This window comes from Schistocerca nitens, chromosome 1, assembly GCF_023898315.1.
Source record: "Schistocerca nitens isolate TAMUIC-IGC-003100 chromosome 1, iqSchNite1.1, whole genome shotgun sequence".
In the NCBI taxonomy this organism is placed as follows: domain Eukaryota; kingdom Metazoa; phylum Arthropoda; class Insecta; order Orthoptera; family Acrididae; genus Schistocerca; species Schistocerca nitens.
In genome coordinates, this window is record NC_064614.1 from 194,919,850 (window position 1) to 194,935,266 (window position 15,417).

The window sequence follows — 15,417 nt, forward strand, 5'->3', positions numbered from 1 at the left end:
ATTCGCGGGGATCTACATCTACACTCCAAAAGTCACAATACGGTGTGTGGAGGAGGGTACTTTGTGCACCACTGTCACTTACCCGCTTTCCTGTTCCGGTCACGAATGGCTCGTGAGAAGAACGAATGTTGGCAAGCTCCCATGTGAACTCGAATATCTCTAATTTTATCCTCTTTGTCTTTTTGTGAGGTACAGGTAGGAGGAAGAAATATGTTGGTGAACTCTTCTAGGAAGAACTTTAAGAGTAAATCACATCGTGATGCAGAGCGCCTCTCTTCAGGATGTGACACTGGAATTCGCTGGGTTTTTTCATGACCTATAACGAAACGCATTACTCTTCTTTGAATCTTCTCTCCTTTCCCTATCAACCTTACGTGGTACGGATTTCAGACAGACGAGAGATACTCAGGTATTGCTCGAACGAGGATTTTGTAAGCTACGTCATTTATGGGTGGAGTAAGTCATAAGGCACCCATATCCATCTCGACTGTACCTCATTTTTTCTCAACAATGTCTGCGTTACGAGATATTTAGCATAAGCCAAAAACCCTCATGTCTTTAAAGTAGAAATATTTTGACACATTTCCGTAGCTAGTTAATGGTATACCTACTTTCTGTCAAGGGCTGGAAATTGGTAGGAAAAGAACGGCGGCATAAGCTCTGCCGAAGATCTTGCATCGTTTGCTTCTAAGGGATGACCAGACATCCCATGTGACCCTATTCCATCCATTGTAAGCTTTCCTCACATTGGCACACATGTTTCTGAAGCACTCGTACTCGACCATCTTTGTGTACCAACATGAGCGAAGACTTTTTTTCCAGACGACGTGTGCCCATTCTTCTAACGGCGAATAGCGACATTCTTGAACCCATGACAACCCCTATAACCAGTGAACTATAATTAGCACGAGTATTCGTACAGAAAGTTATTCCCTGAACCCCAGAGCGACAGCTGAACAGGTGTTGTTGACATAACCCTAAGTAGGAAATGAACTGATGAACAGTTCCTCGCTCATCGTTGTTATGATTCGAGATGGACGATAACGATTCCTCTAGTCGACAAGCTATTCACGTTGGTAATAGAGGCTGGTAGTAATCAATTACCCAGAACTGAAGTACTAAAGGCAAGATTTCAGTTGACGATAAGGAAAAGAGAATTAAGGGAATATGGTGACAAAAGAGTGGTAGAATTTATTGACTTAAACCGAACCATTCACAATCTTTTACATGTTGATGACAGTAGTTTTAGTGTATCACATGAGAGTAAACTGAAGCATGACCAAAATAAAGTAGGTACTTACGCTTGGTAGGTGTCACGTAATACCTGTCAGGATTTCGGACGTTTATCGTCCGGATACCAGGTGTTTCACTGACACTGAGATATCAAGCAGCCTACAGCGAGGATTGCTCCGCAGGAATCCTAAAAATTCTGCAGTTCTTCCCTCGCTAGGACTTTTAGAAGATGAACATCACAATAATATGTGTGATAAATTTACGTGAGCATTCTGCGCCACTTCCATTCGCTGTCGTGTAGCTGAGGCGGATACAAAGTTGATGGTCTTCGCAGCGTGCGCTTTCTGAGAGTCGATTAGCGCCACTTGCCAGAAGTGCTTCAAGTGGTGACCTTTCCACGAGGTATATGACCTACGCGATACCACCGGCTAACGACGGATGATCGTACGGATGCCTCTAATGACCAATTAGCAAAAGATCGCAGACCAACGGCTTCCTGTGAAGTGCTGACCAGGAACATCTATTTCCGCTGCTAGACTGTAACAATAGGTACTATGTTCACAAGAATTTCCCTGCATTCCTCTGTATAAAATGTGCGCCTAGCCTGTTCACAGAATCTTTAACAGCCAATTTTCATTATTTTCCATTTACAGAAAAAGACTGTTTACAAACCCTGTGTGCGTCGCGAAATGAATCGGGTTTGCTTTCTGCAAATTTTAAATTTTTGAATTCTGTCTTTAGAGTTACCGCCCTACTATTCCTCAAGACAAAGAAGTATTTGGTAAATAGTGTACTTTCCTGATTTCTTTTTTTATCTCATCAAAAGTGGAAAAAAGATTTCGTGAAGAGTTTTTGTTCGGGGCGTGACAACAAGTAGATCAGATATCTGGATCTTCCTGAAGGAGGAAAGAAGCGATTAAAGCAACGCCAGCCGGCCGGAGTGGCCGAGCGGTTCTAGGCTCTACAGTCTGGAACCGCGCGACCGCTACGGTCGCAGGTTCCAATCCTGCCTCGGCCATGGATGTGTGTGATGTCCTTAGGTTAGTTAGGTTTAAGTAGTTCTAAGTTCTAGGGGACTGATGACCTCAGAAGTTAAGTCCCATAGTGCTCAGAGCCATTTGAATCATTTTGAAAGCAACGCCAAAGGTGGTGCTGAAACTCAATGCTTTCGTTCTCTGGGCAAGTAGAAGAACGTATGAAGAGATATGGAGAAACGCAGAAAAAGACTAACCTTTAATGGCAATAACTGAAGAGCGTCACAGCAGTTATATCGGAAATTTCTTACTTCACTCGTCTTGGTGGGAAAGTGTGAGAGTAAAAGGAATGCTATTATCATAATTCGTAGAGGACGTCAGAAGATAAAATTCATATCAGCAAACAGCAACACGATTAGTCGGGGAACGTTAAAACACAATGCTGCCTGTCAGTTGTAGGGACAAGGAGAAAGAGAAGAAGAAGAAGACCTTTTGAGGGTGATCCAAAGTCGTGCTCATAAAGACTTACACAGAATGCCACTTAGTTTCGGAACTTCAGATTCGTAGCATCCCTCTTGTGCAGAAAGCTTACGCTTGCGCTTGAGTCTCCGTCACGTGTTCTCATGTACAACTCCAAAAGATGTTCTTCGTATCCTACTTGTTTTGCGCCCAAACAGCCTTCCTCTTCAAATTCCTCCAAGAAATTTCTTGATGAACAACAAGGCATCTGTTGCGTTGAAGCGTTAATACTACGCACGCAACTATTGGTGAACAAATGTCCACATGCGCACTGTGAATCTTGATAATATCTCGTACGGACGTCTCGGCGTAACACAACTTTCAGCTTCGTAGCGCAAGTTAAATGCAAGAAATCCAGTTTCATTAAGCACTGCAACATTGTTTCATGAGTGACAGATCAATGTCAGCAGTCGCTCGCTGCATGACGAACAAAGCCGAAATATATAGGATAGCCAGAAAAATCTGAGAAATTGTGTGTTGGAGGGTAGGCTGTGTTCAGAATAATTGTTAAGAAGACTTTCGATACGTTGCACCGTTTCTGAGTTAAATAGCATAGAAGTTACTTAATCAGGCCATAGCGCGAACAAATTCAAGCGGCCCGCCAAGGATTGTGTCGACAAACGTGTTCTTCTTTTGGTTTTCTAAAACCCTTCAAGAGAGAGATACAAAAACTGGACATGAGATCGAGCTCGACCAAAAGGCTGAGCAGTCTCGTGCGCTATCATCTACGATTCTACGGTAGGAGAGCAACTGACGCTAACTGTATCTGGCGGGGCGCTTGAATTCGCACACACAACGGCCTGATTGGCTGGCTTCAGTGCTAATAAACTCGGAAACGACACAACACTTCGATCTTTTTTCTTAACATTGACTTCTCAGCACAACCAACCCTGCAACACCATTAGAAGCTTCTCAGATTGTTTCTGACCACCCCGTATATTTAAACAGCAACAGACAAAAGTCCTGTGACCCCAGAGGATCAGCTGCTGGTAAGAAATAAAACTCGTATGGCAGCATCTTCCCTTATTAAATTAGTCACGTAGCATACTTATGTTGAATAAGCTTCGGGCTACTAAAGTAATAACTTTACACAATCTTTTTCACAAGGAAGAAGCCAAAATAACGAGTATTATAGGATTACACGCTTCGCCCTTCACTGTTCTCTTACACATTATTGATCCTCCACAGTATTCACTTTTCGTAACGTTTCTCACGTTGATGGAATCATATTTTACAAAAGTACAAAGTTACGCCACGTTGTGTCTCCTGTGATTTTTATTCACCATTTCTGTACCCAGAAATCGAAGGCTGCTGGTATTTCTCTGTGCGAAGGGGAGCATTGTTATGATGGAGGCGCCAATTGTTGATCGCCACAACGCAGACCGTTGTCTTTCACAGTGCCTCAGGCAATCTCTTTAGCATGTGAAAGTGTTAACACTGGTAAAATATGTAACCTAGGAAGACAAATTCATAGTTTCTGCACCCTTCAGGTTGAAAATGAAAATCAATATCGTTTTACATTGTTTCTCGCCTACTTGACATTGTTTGATAGAGCGAGGAGCATTGCTCCATAGTGTCAGTTGTTTCTTCGTTTCTGGGTAAAACTCATGGCACCATGACACGTATCCGGCAACCATTACCGTTGAAACGCGCATTCGAAGCCGATGTTGGTAACATACGCCTGTGCTGTAGTGCACGACTCGCAGGTGGCCATTCCGATTCCTGAAGCAGGAAGGAATTTTCACCATCAGTATTTTGCCGCCAGGGGAAGGAGAGGTGACGGTGTAAACATCCTGATCACTATATTTTACGCCAATGTTCTGAACTAAATTTCAAGCCCCTCCGCAGTGTCACACGAAGTGAAGGTATATGACACTATGGTGATCAGTCCATCGCATTGGGACGTTGATCTCAGCGGTCCCCCCTGCTGCTACTGGAGAGCAGTAGGCTGTGTATCAGCACCAAGTACAACACCTTCCCTTCTTTCATCATTCAGCACAAACACTACACTATACACCCAAAAGATATAGACTGCTCTCAAAGGGAACACGGTGAGCGGAGGAAGCGGAAATTCATACCATCAACGGCTGACCGGCCGTGGCTCGGTAGCTGTGTTAGAAATTTGCTACGAAAGGAAACAGATTTAGTTGCAACGCCAGGAAGTCGTAGCGAAATCTAGGATGAACAGCAGAAGGTCTGCAATTGGTGCATGGACAAGCAGTTGACCCTGAACACAATTAAATACACTGAGGTGACAAAAGTCGTGGGATATCTCCTAATATCGTATCTCTGTTGGTCCAACATGGACAGGGGACCGGCTGGTTAAGTAATTGGCAATGTCAATGAATTTCTCCAACAGCCGTGTAACTTAAGATGCTATTTTATTTTATTTTGAAGACTAACCATTTAAGCATTTCATTGTGCCGTGTTCAGACCCCATATGCATCTCTCAAAATAAACAATAATGCCATACAGTGCTATATATCCCTGGATTTCGTGAATTCAAATCGTTTCATAAGTGCTTCATTCGAAGACGAGGTAGGAACTCTGAGTTGTTATCAAGTCTTCGAATGAAGCACTTTAGGACTAAAACAGTAGAATACTAAAGCACTAAAAACGTTAATGTAGAGTAATGAAATTTCTGGAATACATTTGCCCAGATAACATATTTGAGTGATTAAAATTACAAGATCACAGGTTAATGCAAGCGTGAAATAATCCATTGTAACTGTGAAATATTGGTACATTAATAACCGGTGTTACCGCCAGAATGTTGAATGCAAGCATGCAAAAGTCCATTGATTCGTAAAGGTGCCAGATGTCAGTTTGTGGAATGGACTTCCAAGCATTTTCCTTTTGGTGGATCGATCGATATAGGGACGGTTAATGCTGCTTGTGGACGACGCTGAAATTGTCGCCCTTTGATATCCTATATGTGCTCTATAGGAGACAGGTCTGGTGATGGAGTAGGCCAATGCAATATGTCAACACTTAACAGAGCATGCTGAGTTTCGCCAGCGGTATGTTGACGACCGTTATCCTGTTGAAAAATGCCCCCTGGAATGTTGTTCATGGATGGCAGCACAACACCAAACTGACGTACAAATTTGCAATGACGGCACATGGTGTCATACGAAATTACACCCCAGACCATATCTCCAGGTGTAGGTCCAGTGCTTCTAAGACGTATACAGTTACAGCGTGTCCGGCTCGGAACTGTTAACCGACTTGTAACAGTTCGTTGTGTCACTGTGGTGCAGACTGCGGCTCAAATTTCTGCTGCAGATGCAATACGTTGCGCTAGAGTCATATGCCGAACACGATGGTCTTCCCTCTCAGTAGTGCCACGTGGCCGTCTGGAGCCCGGTGTTCCCGCGACCGCCACAATTTCCAGGAATCATGTACACTGGCTACATTGCTGCCAAGTCTTTCAACAATGTTTCAGGAGAAACATACAGCTTCTCGTAGCCGTAAACACGTCCTCATTCAAACTCAGTGAGTTGCTGGGGACGTCTTTGTCGCCTTAATGGTATTCTTGACTAACATCAATTCACCAAGTGCCGTCTCAAAGGCAGCTAACGCTGACGATCGTTACAGCATGTATTAAAAGCAAACCTGATTTGTATCCTCTCAGTGGTGCTACTAGCGCCACTCTTAAGCGACTGGTGCGAAATTTGGATTCAGATGTAGAAGCACGCCTACCAACTTTTGTTTGTACCACACAATTCCTTCCTGGCGTTGCAATTTTTTTTTCCATCAGTGTAGTCCATCCCCAGTAGATGCTACAATTTACTAAGGTAAGTATGCACCGAGGTGGCCAAAGAACAGTCGAACTTTATTAGTCTTCTGAACAAATATCGTAAAGTATTCTTAGAAGATATGAGCTGTATCGTTTATGTTAGTTGTAATCATTGCCTTCCATTGGTCTGTCCTAATAGAGCGTCACTTACATATCCAGAAAGTGCTTGTACGTTGACATAGTCCACGATTGAGGCACTCACAATGACTCAGTGGTTTGGAAGTGGCAAGTGAGGCAGTGCTCTCCGATTGGTGGGCTACAGATGTGGCCTGTGTAAAGCCTGGAGTGTATTGCACGCTCAGTAAAGAAACTCCGATTGAGGGACCACATGATTCTGTCTCCATTAAACCCAGAGAACCGTGAATTGTGAACTCCCAATGTCTACTGATCAGAGAGCGGCCGGGTGGTTCGCTATAAAGCCATCGGGCAGAAGGATACCGAGAAAGCCTGGTGATGGTATCTATCCCGTGGAGGCGAGATAGTGCCAACAATAGCAGCGCTGAAAATAGCGAACGTAGTGCCACCTGGTTGTGAGGCAGCTGTTGGACGTGTGATATCCTATGGCTGTGTTGCTGGCATACTAGAAAAGCGGCAACCCGCAATACACAACTGTGTGGCTGGGGGCTGCGCCACAGGCGACAGCTGAAGCTACAGCATCTGTTTTTCCTAATGCTGCATGGCCAGCGGCTGTGACGTAAGACATAGGTGACAACCATGGATACAGCAAAATATAACTTAGAAAAAACACTAGGTTTTGATCATACCAAATTACATTTAAGAAAACAAGGCAGGAAACTAATGTAAGGAGTCGTAAGCTGCACGCCACTCGATTCAGCTATCGGTAACCCACTGTTAGTTTCACATTTGTTTGTTTGGTAGACGGTGGGTGGTAGTTACCACGTAAATCAAGAGACTGTTGGAATCCTCCAATACAGAGAGATGGAGAAAGCTGACTTGCTCATCTGAGCAGAGGCTGGAAGTGAAGTTAAAAGATTTATTTAAGTGGTAAAATGGCAATCATTCGGTGGTGCATATGTGTTTATGTCACACACTTGCAGAACAGTATATTTCAGTGCACCACTTAAGACAATTTGTGCATGTTGCGACTTAAATTCGTATACATTAGTCAAGTTTTATTAACTGAGCAATGTGTTTGAACGGTGAACTTTATCATAGGAATTAACTATGGAAACACTGTGCTGTGTATTATACGTGCACTGTGATTGGATTATTTTGATATTTAGAAACGAATTAAGTGATTATCACGATAGGAGGAACTTGTTACCGCTCATGAAAAAGCAATTGATAGTCTTGTATGGTTTAGCTCTAAAAGTGATCCCACTTTATGTACTGGGATAATGTGTGAACAGTGCAATACTGTGAAAGAAAAGCTTTCACAATATAACTGATACTATCATAACTGTGATAACTTATCTCGTATAGCAGCACCCATTTGTTGCCCTTCATATTGAACTTTTGTACTGTGTTGAAACATTTCAGCATTTCTACGAATGACATTGTAATGGAAGAAGAAGCAACCCATGGTGAAACTTCAGGTTAACGAACTTTTCTATCACCCACCTTCTTCCATATGCTTCCAGTTGTAAGCCTACAAAGTACATCAACATGATAAGATTTGGAGCTTTGTAAGCAAACCAAGTGGCTCAAGTACAAAAGTTGGAAAAAGGTTTTTTTAAAGTTTATGCTATGTTTTCACCCTTTACATACATTAATCAATGGTACTTTTTACTAGTCGTTTTTCTTGATATCCGTATTACTACTACAGTCGTTCTCATTTCTTTTTATATTTCAAATTTTTATTTTTCAGCAACCGTTAACATTAATGATTAATCAGTGAAACTATCTTTCGTGGATATTTCCTAGCTTTATTTTCCAATTCGACAGATAACTCTGCATTTATTTACTGAAGGATGTAATTTAGCATCATTAAGTCAAGAGCTATGTAATCCATTATTATATAAATAATATGTAAGAATCTGTTTTGCACACCCTAATAAAATATACTTGTCTTGAAGCTATCAAAAAACTACTGAGTGGACAACTATCTCTCATTTGAGAAGCAGTGAATTTTCTCTATACCCATCATAACATAGTTCTTGGGCTGATTCAGTTATGTGCATTGCCTGACAAAAATGGACATGGTCAGATCTCAACATAAATTCATACACGTGCACACCATCGCTGGATATGTAAATGATCAGCGATGCAATTCTCTTTGACGCAGAGAATGGCCACCACAGGAGTGCATTAAAGCTGTTCATGTTTAGTGTTGTTTGAGTAGGTGGGGTACATAAAGGGTGTGAACAGCATCAGATGTTGAGTGATGACTGTGAAGGACAAGGAGATGCTGCGTATTAGTGTGAAACGGCATTGTCTGCATTTGACAGAGTTTGAAATGGGCATCATTGTGGGTCTCCATTTGGCCAGCTGATTGAATCATACATTGTTCACATTCATGGGGCATTCGGTTGTGACAGTGGCGCAATGTTGGACTGCATGGGAACGTGAGGGCAGGAATGACGTTGTCAAGATTCCAGTCGACCACGTCTGACCACAACAAGGGAGGATTCTGCACCAAGTACGTCATAATACCTTAACATCTCCACCCGCCATCCGAGAACGCGAAATGGATTCCCTGCAATATTCTGTATCATTCCGCACCATTCGTCTAAGACTAGTAGCAGTCAGGCTAGGGAGGTACGGTCCCATGTGTAGCCTGCCGTTAACACCCAACACAAACAGCTGCGTCTGCAGGGATGCTATGACTAGGAAGTATGAACTGTGAATGAACGGCGTTGCACTGTGTTCAGAAAATTGGAGTTCTGCACTACTCTGAATGACCATCGCTGGCGAGTATGAGGGTGACCTGGCCAGAGGCTCCATTCTTCCAATGTTTGGGAGAGACACAGTGGAGCTGTTTGTGACGTCATGGTGTAGCCAAATATTGTATGACGTCAGGGTAACAGCTCATAGTGATTTAGGTAAACCTGACGGCACAACAGAACGTCAGGGACATATTCCATCCTGATGTGTTATCTCTCATGAGATAGCATCGTCGTGCCATTTTTCAACAGGTGAAATCTCATCCACACGTGTCACATATCAGGATGACCTGTGTGTGATGTTGTATCCCTATGGCCAGCAAGGTCCCCCGATCTGTACCCAACAGAATATTTGAGGGACTAGGTCAGACGTCAACTCCATCCATGATATCAAGGATCAGTTATAACAGTTTGGGCAAGCTTGCCTCAGGAGAGGTTATATAATGGCTTTATGACACTGCTACCAACCAAATCAGCGCTTGCATCCAGGCAACATCGTACTGATAAATGGCCTCGTACTGGCAAGTTCTTCATAAATATGATTCGATTGCGTAATCACTGAAACAACATCACATACCCTTTCAGCCAGTGCAGTTTCATTCGTTTTCTCGTCCACTTGTTGGTGCTTCACATTGTTTGCCACGCAGTGGAAAAGAGTGGCGATTTAGAGAACCCCATCCTCCCTGGGACGACATATCTACTTACGCCCATAATTGGGAGAGAATTCATAGCTGCCTCTCCCTCGGAAGTGGAGGATTTCTTGTTTCTTTTAGGTCCCCCCTCATAATAGATTAAATAAATGTACACGAAGATTAACACTATTGCAGAATTTAATATGTTTCTCGTAGCGTTAAGTTGACGTAGCTTAGTTGACAGCTGAACCGCAGTACCTTGAAGCAGCTGCAGTGTGAGTTGATACGCTACCTGTTGTTAGGTGAGGATAGAGACTACGGCGGCGGACCTGTGCAGCAGCACTGGGGTGGTCTCCACCTCTTGTGGCCTGGGATCGTGGGCGCCGCGCTGGTTGCAGCCGCTCGCCAGCGATAAGGCCTATGCTGTGCTACACGGCTTGCTCGGCATGTCCTCCTTCGTGCTCGGCTCGTACTTCGTCGGCACCATCAGCACGCTAGAGAAGAGGTTCAACATCCCCAGCAGGACCACAGGTAAGCAAACAGATACACACACACACACACACACACACACACACACACACACACACACACACACAATGGACAACAATACCTGTTATCAAGGAAAAAAAAAGCATAGTAGGCCATGACCAAAACCCAATTAGCAGGATTATGAGAAGATGTAAGTAGTGGGGCAGTACCAGTTCAACCACAAAACCTGTTATATACAGTTTCTCATCTCAACGTCACGGATAAGACATCAGGGGGGAGAGGAGATCTTGTTACACCTGAAGCAATTTGTGAGGTATAGTCAAAGTCAAGTCAGCTACCTCTGCTCCTTCCCTCCCCCCCCCCCCCCCCCCCGCCAGCCTGTCCACCCACCCGAGACGATTAGGATTGTTATCCTCAGGGTGAGGATGTAACTCGATACCCTGCCCATACCTGTTGGGCATTTGTGTGTGTACAGTAAGGGTCAGTATGTAACCTGATACCCCACACCCCACCCACACATCTTTGGCGATAGCATGACACAAAATTGGTGGGAAAATGTAGGTCATATTCGCCCTACCCCCTTTTCCACTGAGCCAATGGTAAGACATTAAAATGGCGGAACCCCCCACTCGCCTCCTGTATGAGCATCATGATACGAGATCTCTTCACCTTAGTGATAGCAACAAATAATAATAAATTAATATCTGAATTATTGGAAATAATTTCCGACTTTTTGTCTCTCCAGCATAGCTGCATGAGCGTAGTGCACTCTGAAGTGAAGGGGTTAGGTCCTTTTCCAAATAATACTTCATGGTTTATTGACAGAATTTTTTTCTTTTTGTTATTATTTTTTACATATATTCAATAACAATATTTTTTTTAAATTTATCGTTAGTTATAAAATAAATGCAAAGCTATTTTTCACAAAAGTTTTTTTGTACTTTGAAAAATTGTTTGTACATACATATACACCTTTTTTAATAAACCAATACTATCAGATACAGCGGAATTATCTGTACACGTTAAAATTAGCAAGGAAGAATAAGAACCAGTATACTACATTTCCCATACGATTATTACTTTATAATTGGGATTTTTATGCAATTTAATTTTATTTTATATATAGAAGTTTCTTTGTATTATTGAATATTTGCAGTGCACAGGTAATATCCACTTGCAGCAGCAGGTAAAGAAAACCACACAAACAGCCTTACACCCTAAGCGAAGAAAACGACGCACCACAAAGGAATTATCCGAAAGGGACGCAAATCGGTAGACGTAATGAACATTTGCAGGCAAACAAATGATTACAGCTTCAGAGAAATTGGATTATTTAGTCAAGAGAAAGAGCTTCATAAACTGAACATGTCAATAACGCGGCGGTCCACGTCTGGCCCTTATGCAAGCAACTGTTCTGCTTAGCATTGATTGATAGAGTTGTTGGATGTCCTGCTGATGGATATCGTGCCAATTTCTGTCCCACTGGCGTGTTAGAGTGTCAAATTCCCGATCAGGTTGGAAGGCCCCGTCCATGCTCCAAACGTTCTGTATTGGGAAGGGACCTGGCGACTTTGCTGGCCGATGTAGGTAGGGTTTCGCAATTAAGAGGACAAGCAATAGAAACTCTCTCTGTGCATGGGCAGCATTGTCTTGTCGAAATATAAGCCCAGGATGGCTTGCCTCGAAGGGTAACAAAACGGGACGTAGAATACCATCGACCTACGACTGCGCTGTAAAGATGCCACGGATGACAACCAAAGGGGTCCTACTATGAAAACGAGTGACATCCCAAACCATCACTCCTGGTTGTCGGGCAGTATGGTGGGTGACAGTCAGGTTGGTTCTCCGTTGATTTCCTGGGCGTCTCCAGACACGTATCCAAGCTGGAATCTGATTGGAGAAGAATTGGCTTCAGTGATGAACCCCGCTGACGAGTATCTGTAGATGCCCCGGACATTGGTGGATATCAACACGACTGTTGCCCGTCGTGCGGCCCGAAAACCAGGAGTGATGGTCTGAAGAGCCATTTCTTTTCAAAGTAGGACACATGCAGCACAGCGTTATGTCGACGATGTTCTACGCCCCTTTGGTTGGCCTCCATGGCACGCCACCCTGGGCTTCTATTTCAGCAAGAAAATGCCCACCCGCACACGACAACAGTTTCCACTGCTTTTCTTCGTGCTTTTCAAACCCTACCTCAACCAGCAAGGTAGCAGGATCTCCCCCTAATTGATAAAGTTTGGAGAAATATAGGCAGGGTCCGGGATTTTGACAACTAATGCACCAATTGAGCAGGATTTAGCAGGGTACCCCTCAGGAGGACATTAAACAACTCTGACGATCAGTGCCAAACGGAAGAACTGCTTCCATAAAGGCGAGAGATGGACCAACGAATTATTGACTTGCCAAATTTGTGAAGGTCTTTCTCTTGAATAAATCGTACAGATTTCTGAAATTGTTATCATTTGTTTGCACGTGTAGATTAGATCTACGGATTTCCGCCCATTCAGATAATTCCTTCGCGGTGCATCGTTTATTTGTATATACAATATCTGTGTCTGTCGCCTCTCTGTATTCTGGGGTCTCACTGGTCGCCTTGTCCGCCACATATCTCATGCTTCTGTGTTAGGCAACCTTCCGCCTGGTTGTGTGTGCTACAAACTATGTGCTGTTGCATGCCTTCACCCCCTCCAGCCCCCATAGAGTAACATTCTTGGTAGCTGCTTTTCGACCGACATATTTACGTAACGTATTTACAGTATTGCTTGTTTCAGAATATTGTGGAAACACCATGTGACAAAATCTTCTCGGGTTGACCGCCGAGTCAATGTGTTGTTTTCCAGCAACGTTTCAGCAAGTTTCTTACTTTCCATCTTCAAAAAAGTGGTTCAAATGGCTCTGAGCACTATGGGACTTAACATCTGTGGTCATCAGTCCCCTAGAACTTAGAACTACTTAAACGTAACTAACCTAAGGACATCACACACATCCATGCCCGAAGCAGGATTCGAACCTGCGACCGTAGCGGTCACGCGGCTCCAGACTGAAGCACCTAGAACCGCACGGCCACAACGGCCGGCCGCCATCTTCAGGCGAAGTGTCGGGTTCATGTCTCGTCCGCATCTTTATAGCCGCTGGACCATGGGCTTCTCTGCATCCTCGGCGCCGGTCGGGCCAATCAGGCGCGAGCGGAATCGGCGCGTCGGGTCCTGGCGTCTCGTCTCGGTGCGGTCTTTTTATTCCATCCGCCGCCACCGACCTGCCTCCGTCGGTGCGCTCTCGTCTTATTCTTGACAATGCTGTGTTCCACGCGCTGCTGAGTTGGAAGCCACTATCCCGATTGACCAGGTTATCACTGACCCGTATCTCCTCTGCCTCTTTAATAATAGTCCCAGAAACCTTTCGCTTTACACAGTCTCTTGGTTTCTTCAAATTTAAACGTGTGTTCTTCACTGAGGCTGTGGTCCGCTACCGCGGACTTTTCTTTTTGTCCGAGGCGGACGCTTCTCAGATGTTCAGAGATGCGTTGTGTTATGCAACGCTGCTTCTGTCCGATATATTGTTTCCCATATTCACAGGAAATACTGTAAGAATCCGGACGAGACATGAACCCGACACTTGGCCTGAAGATGGCAAGTAAGAAACTTGCTGAAACGTTGCTGGAAAACAACACATTGACTCGGCTGTCAACCCGAGAAGATTTTATCAGCATGTACTTACTGTGTTTAAAATAAAACATTACAGTCCTATTTCGTTACTAAATTTAACACTTAAAGAGTTTACCAAATAACATAGAGAAGTGCCGTTTGAATCTGCCTCTGAAGTTTTCTACCAGTGACAGAGTTCATGTCCATTTACAGAGACACTCAGTCATCTACATCTACATCTACATACATATTCCGCAATCCAACATACGGTGCGTGGCGGGGGGTACCTCGTACCACAACTAGCATCTTCTCTCCCTGTTCTACTCCCAAACAGAACGAGGGAAAAATGCTGCCTATATGCCTCTGTACGACCCCTAATCTCTCTTATCTTATCTTTGTGGTCTTTCCGCGAAATATAAGTTGGCGGCAGTAAAATTGCACTGCAGTCAGCCTCAAATGCTGGTTCTCTAAATTTCCTCAGTAGCGATTCACGAAAAGAACGCCTCCTTTCCTCCAGAGACTCCAACCCGAGTTCCTAAAGCATTTCCGCAACACTCGCGTGATGATCAAACCAACCAGCAACAAATCTAGCAGCCCGCCTCTGAATTGCTTCTATGTCCTCCCTCAATCCGACCTGATAGGGATCCCAAACGCCCGAGCAGTACTCAAGAATAGGTCGTATTAGTGTTTTATAAGCGGTCTCCTTTACAGATGAACCACATCTTCCCAAAATTCTACCAATGAACCAAAGACGACTATCCGCCTTCCCCACAACTGCCATTACATGCTTGTCCCACTTCATATCACTCTGCAATGTTACGCCCAAATATTTAATCGACGTGACTGTGTCAAGCGCTACACTACTAATGGAGTATTCAAACATTACGGGATTCTTTTTCCTATTCATCTGCATTAATTTACGTTTATCTATATTTAGAGTTAGCTGCCGTTCTTTACAACAATCACAAATCCTGTCCAAGTCATCTTGTATCCTCCTACAATCACTCAACGACGACATCTTCCCGTACACCACAGCATCATCTGCAAACAGCAGCACATTGCTATCCACCCAATCCAAAAGATCATTTATGTAGATAGAAAACAATAGCGGACCTACCACACTTCCCTGGGGCACTGCAGATGATACCCTCACCTCCGATGAAAACTCACCATCGAGGACAACGTACTGGGTTCTATTACTTAAGAAGTCTTCGAGCCACTCATATATTTGGGAACCAATCCCATATGCTCGTACCTTAGTTAGGAGTCTGCAGTGGGGCA

At 43.9% G+C, this 15,417-nt stretch overlaps 1 protein-coding gene across 1 annotated transcript in view; it reads left to right on the forward strand.

The window, feature by feature from the left end:
* LOC126245342 (solute carrier organic anion transporter family member 74D-like) overlaps nucleotides 1–15,417 on the forward strand; it is a 200,667-nt gene that overhangs the window by 94,255 nt on the left and 90,995 nt on the right. Inside the window, exon 3 of the mRNA XM_049948306.1 lies at nucleotides 10,303–10,531. Coding sequence (XP_049804263.1) covers nucleotides 10,303–10,531 — 229 coding nt within the window. The remainder of the gene's footprint in view (nucleotides 1–10,302; nucleotides 10,532–15,417) is intronic.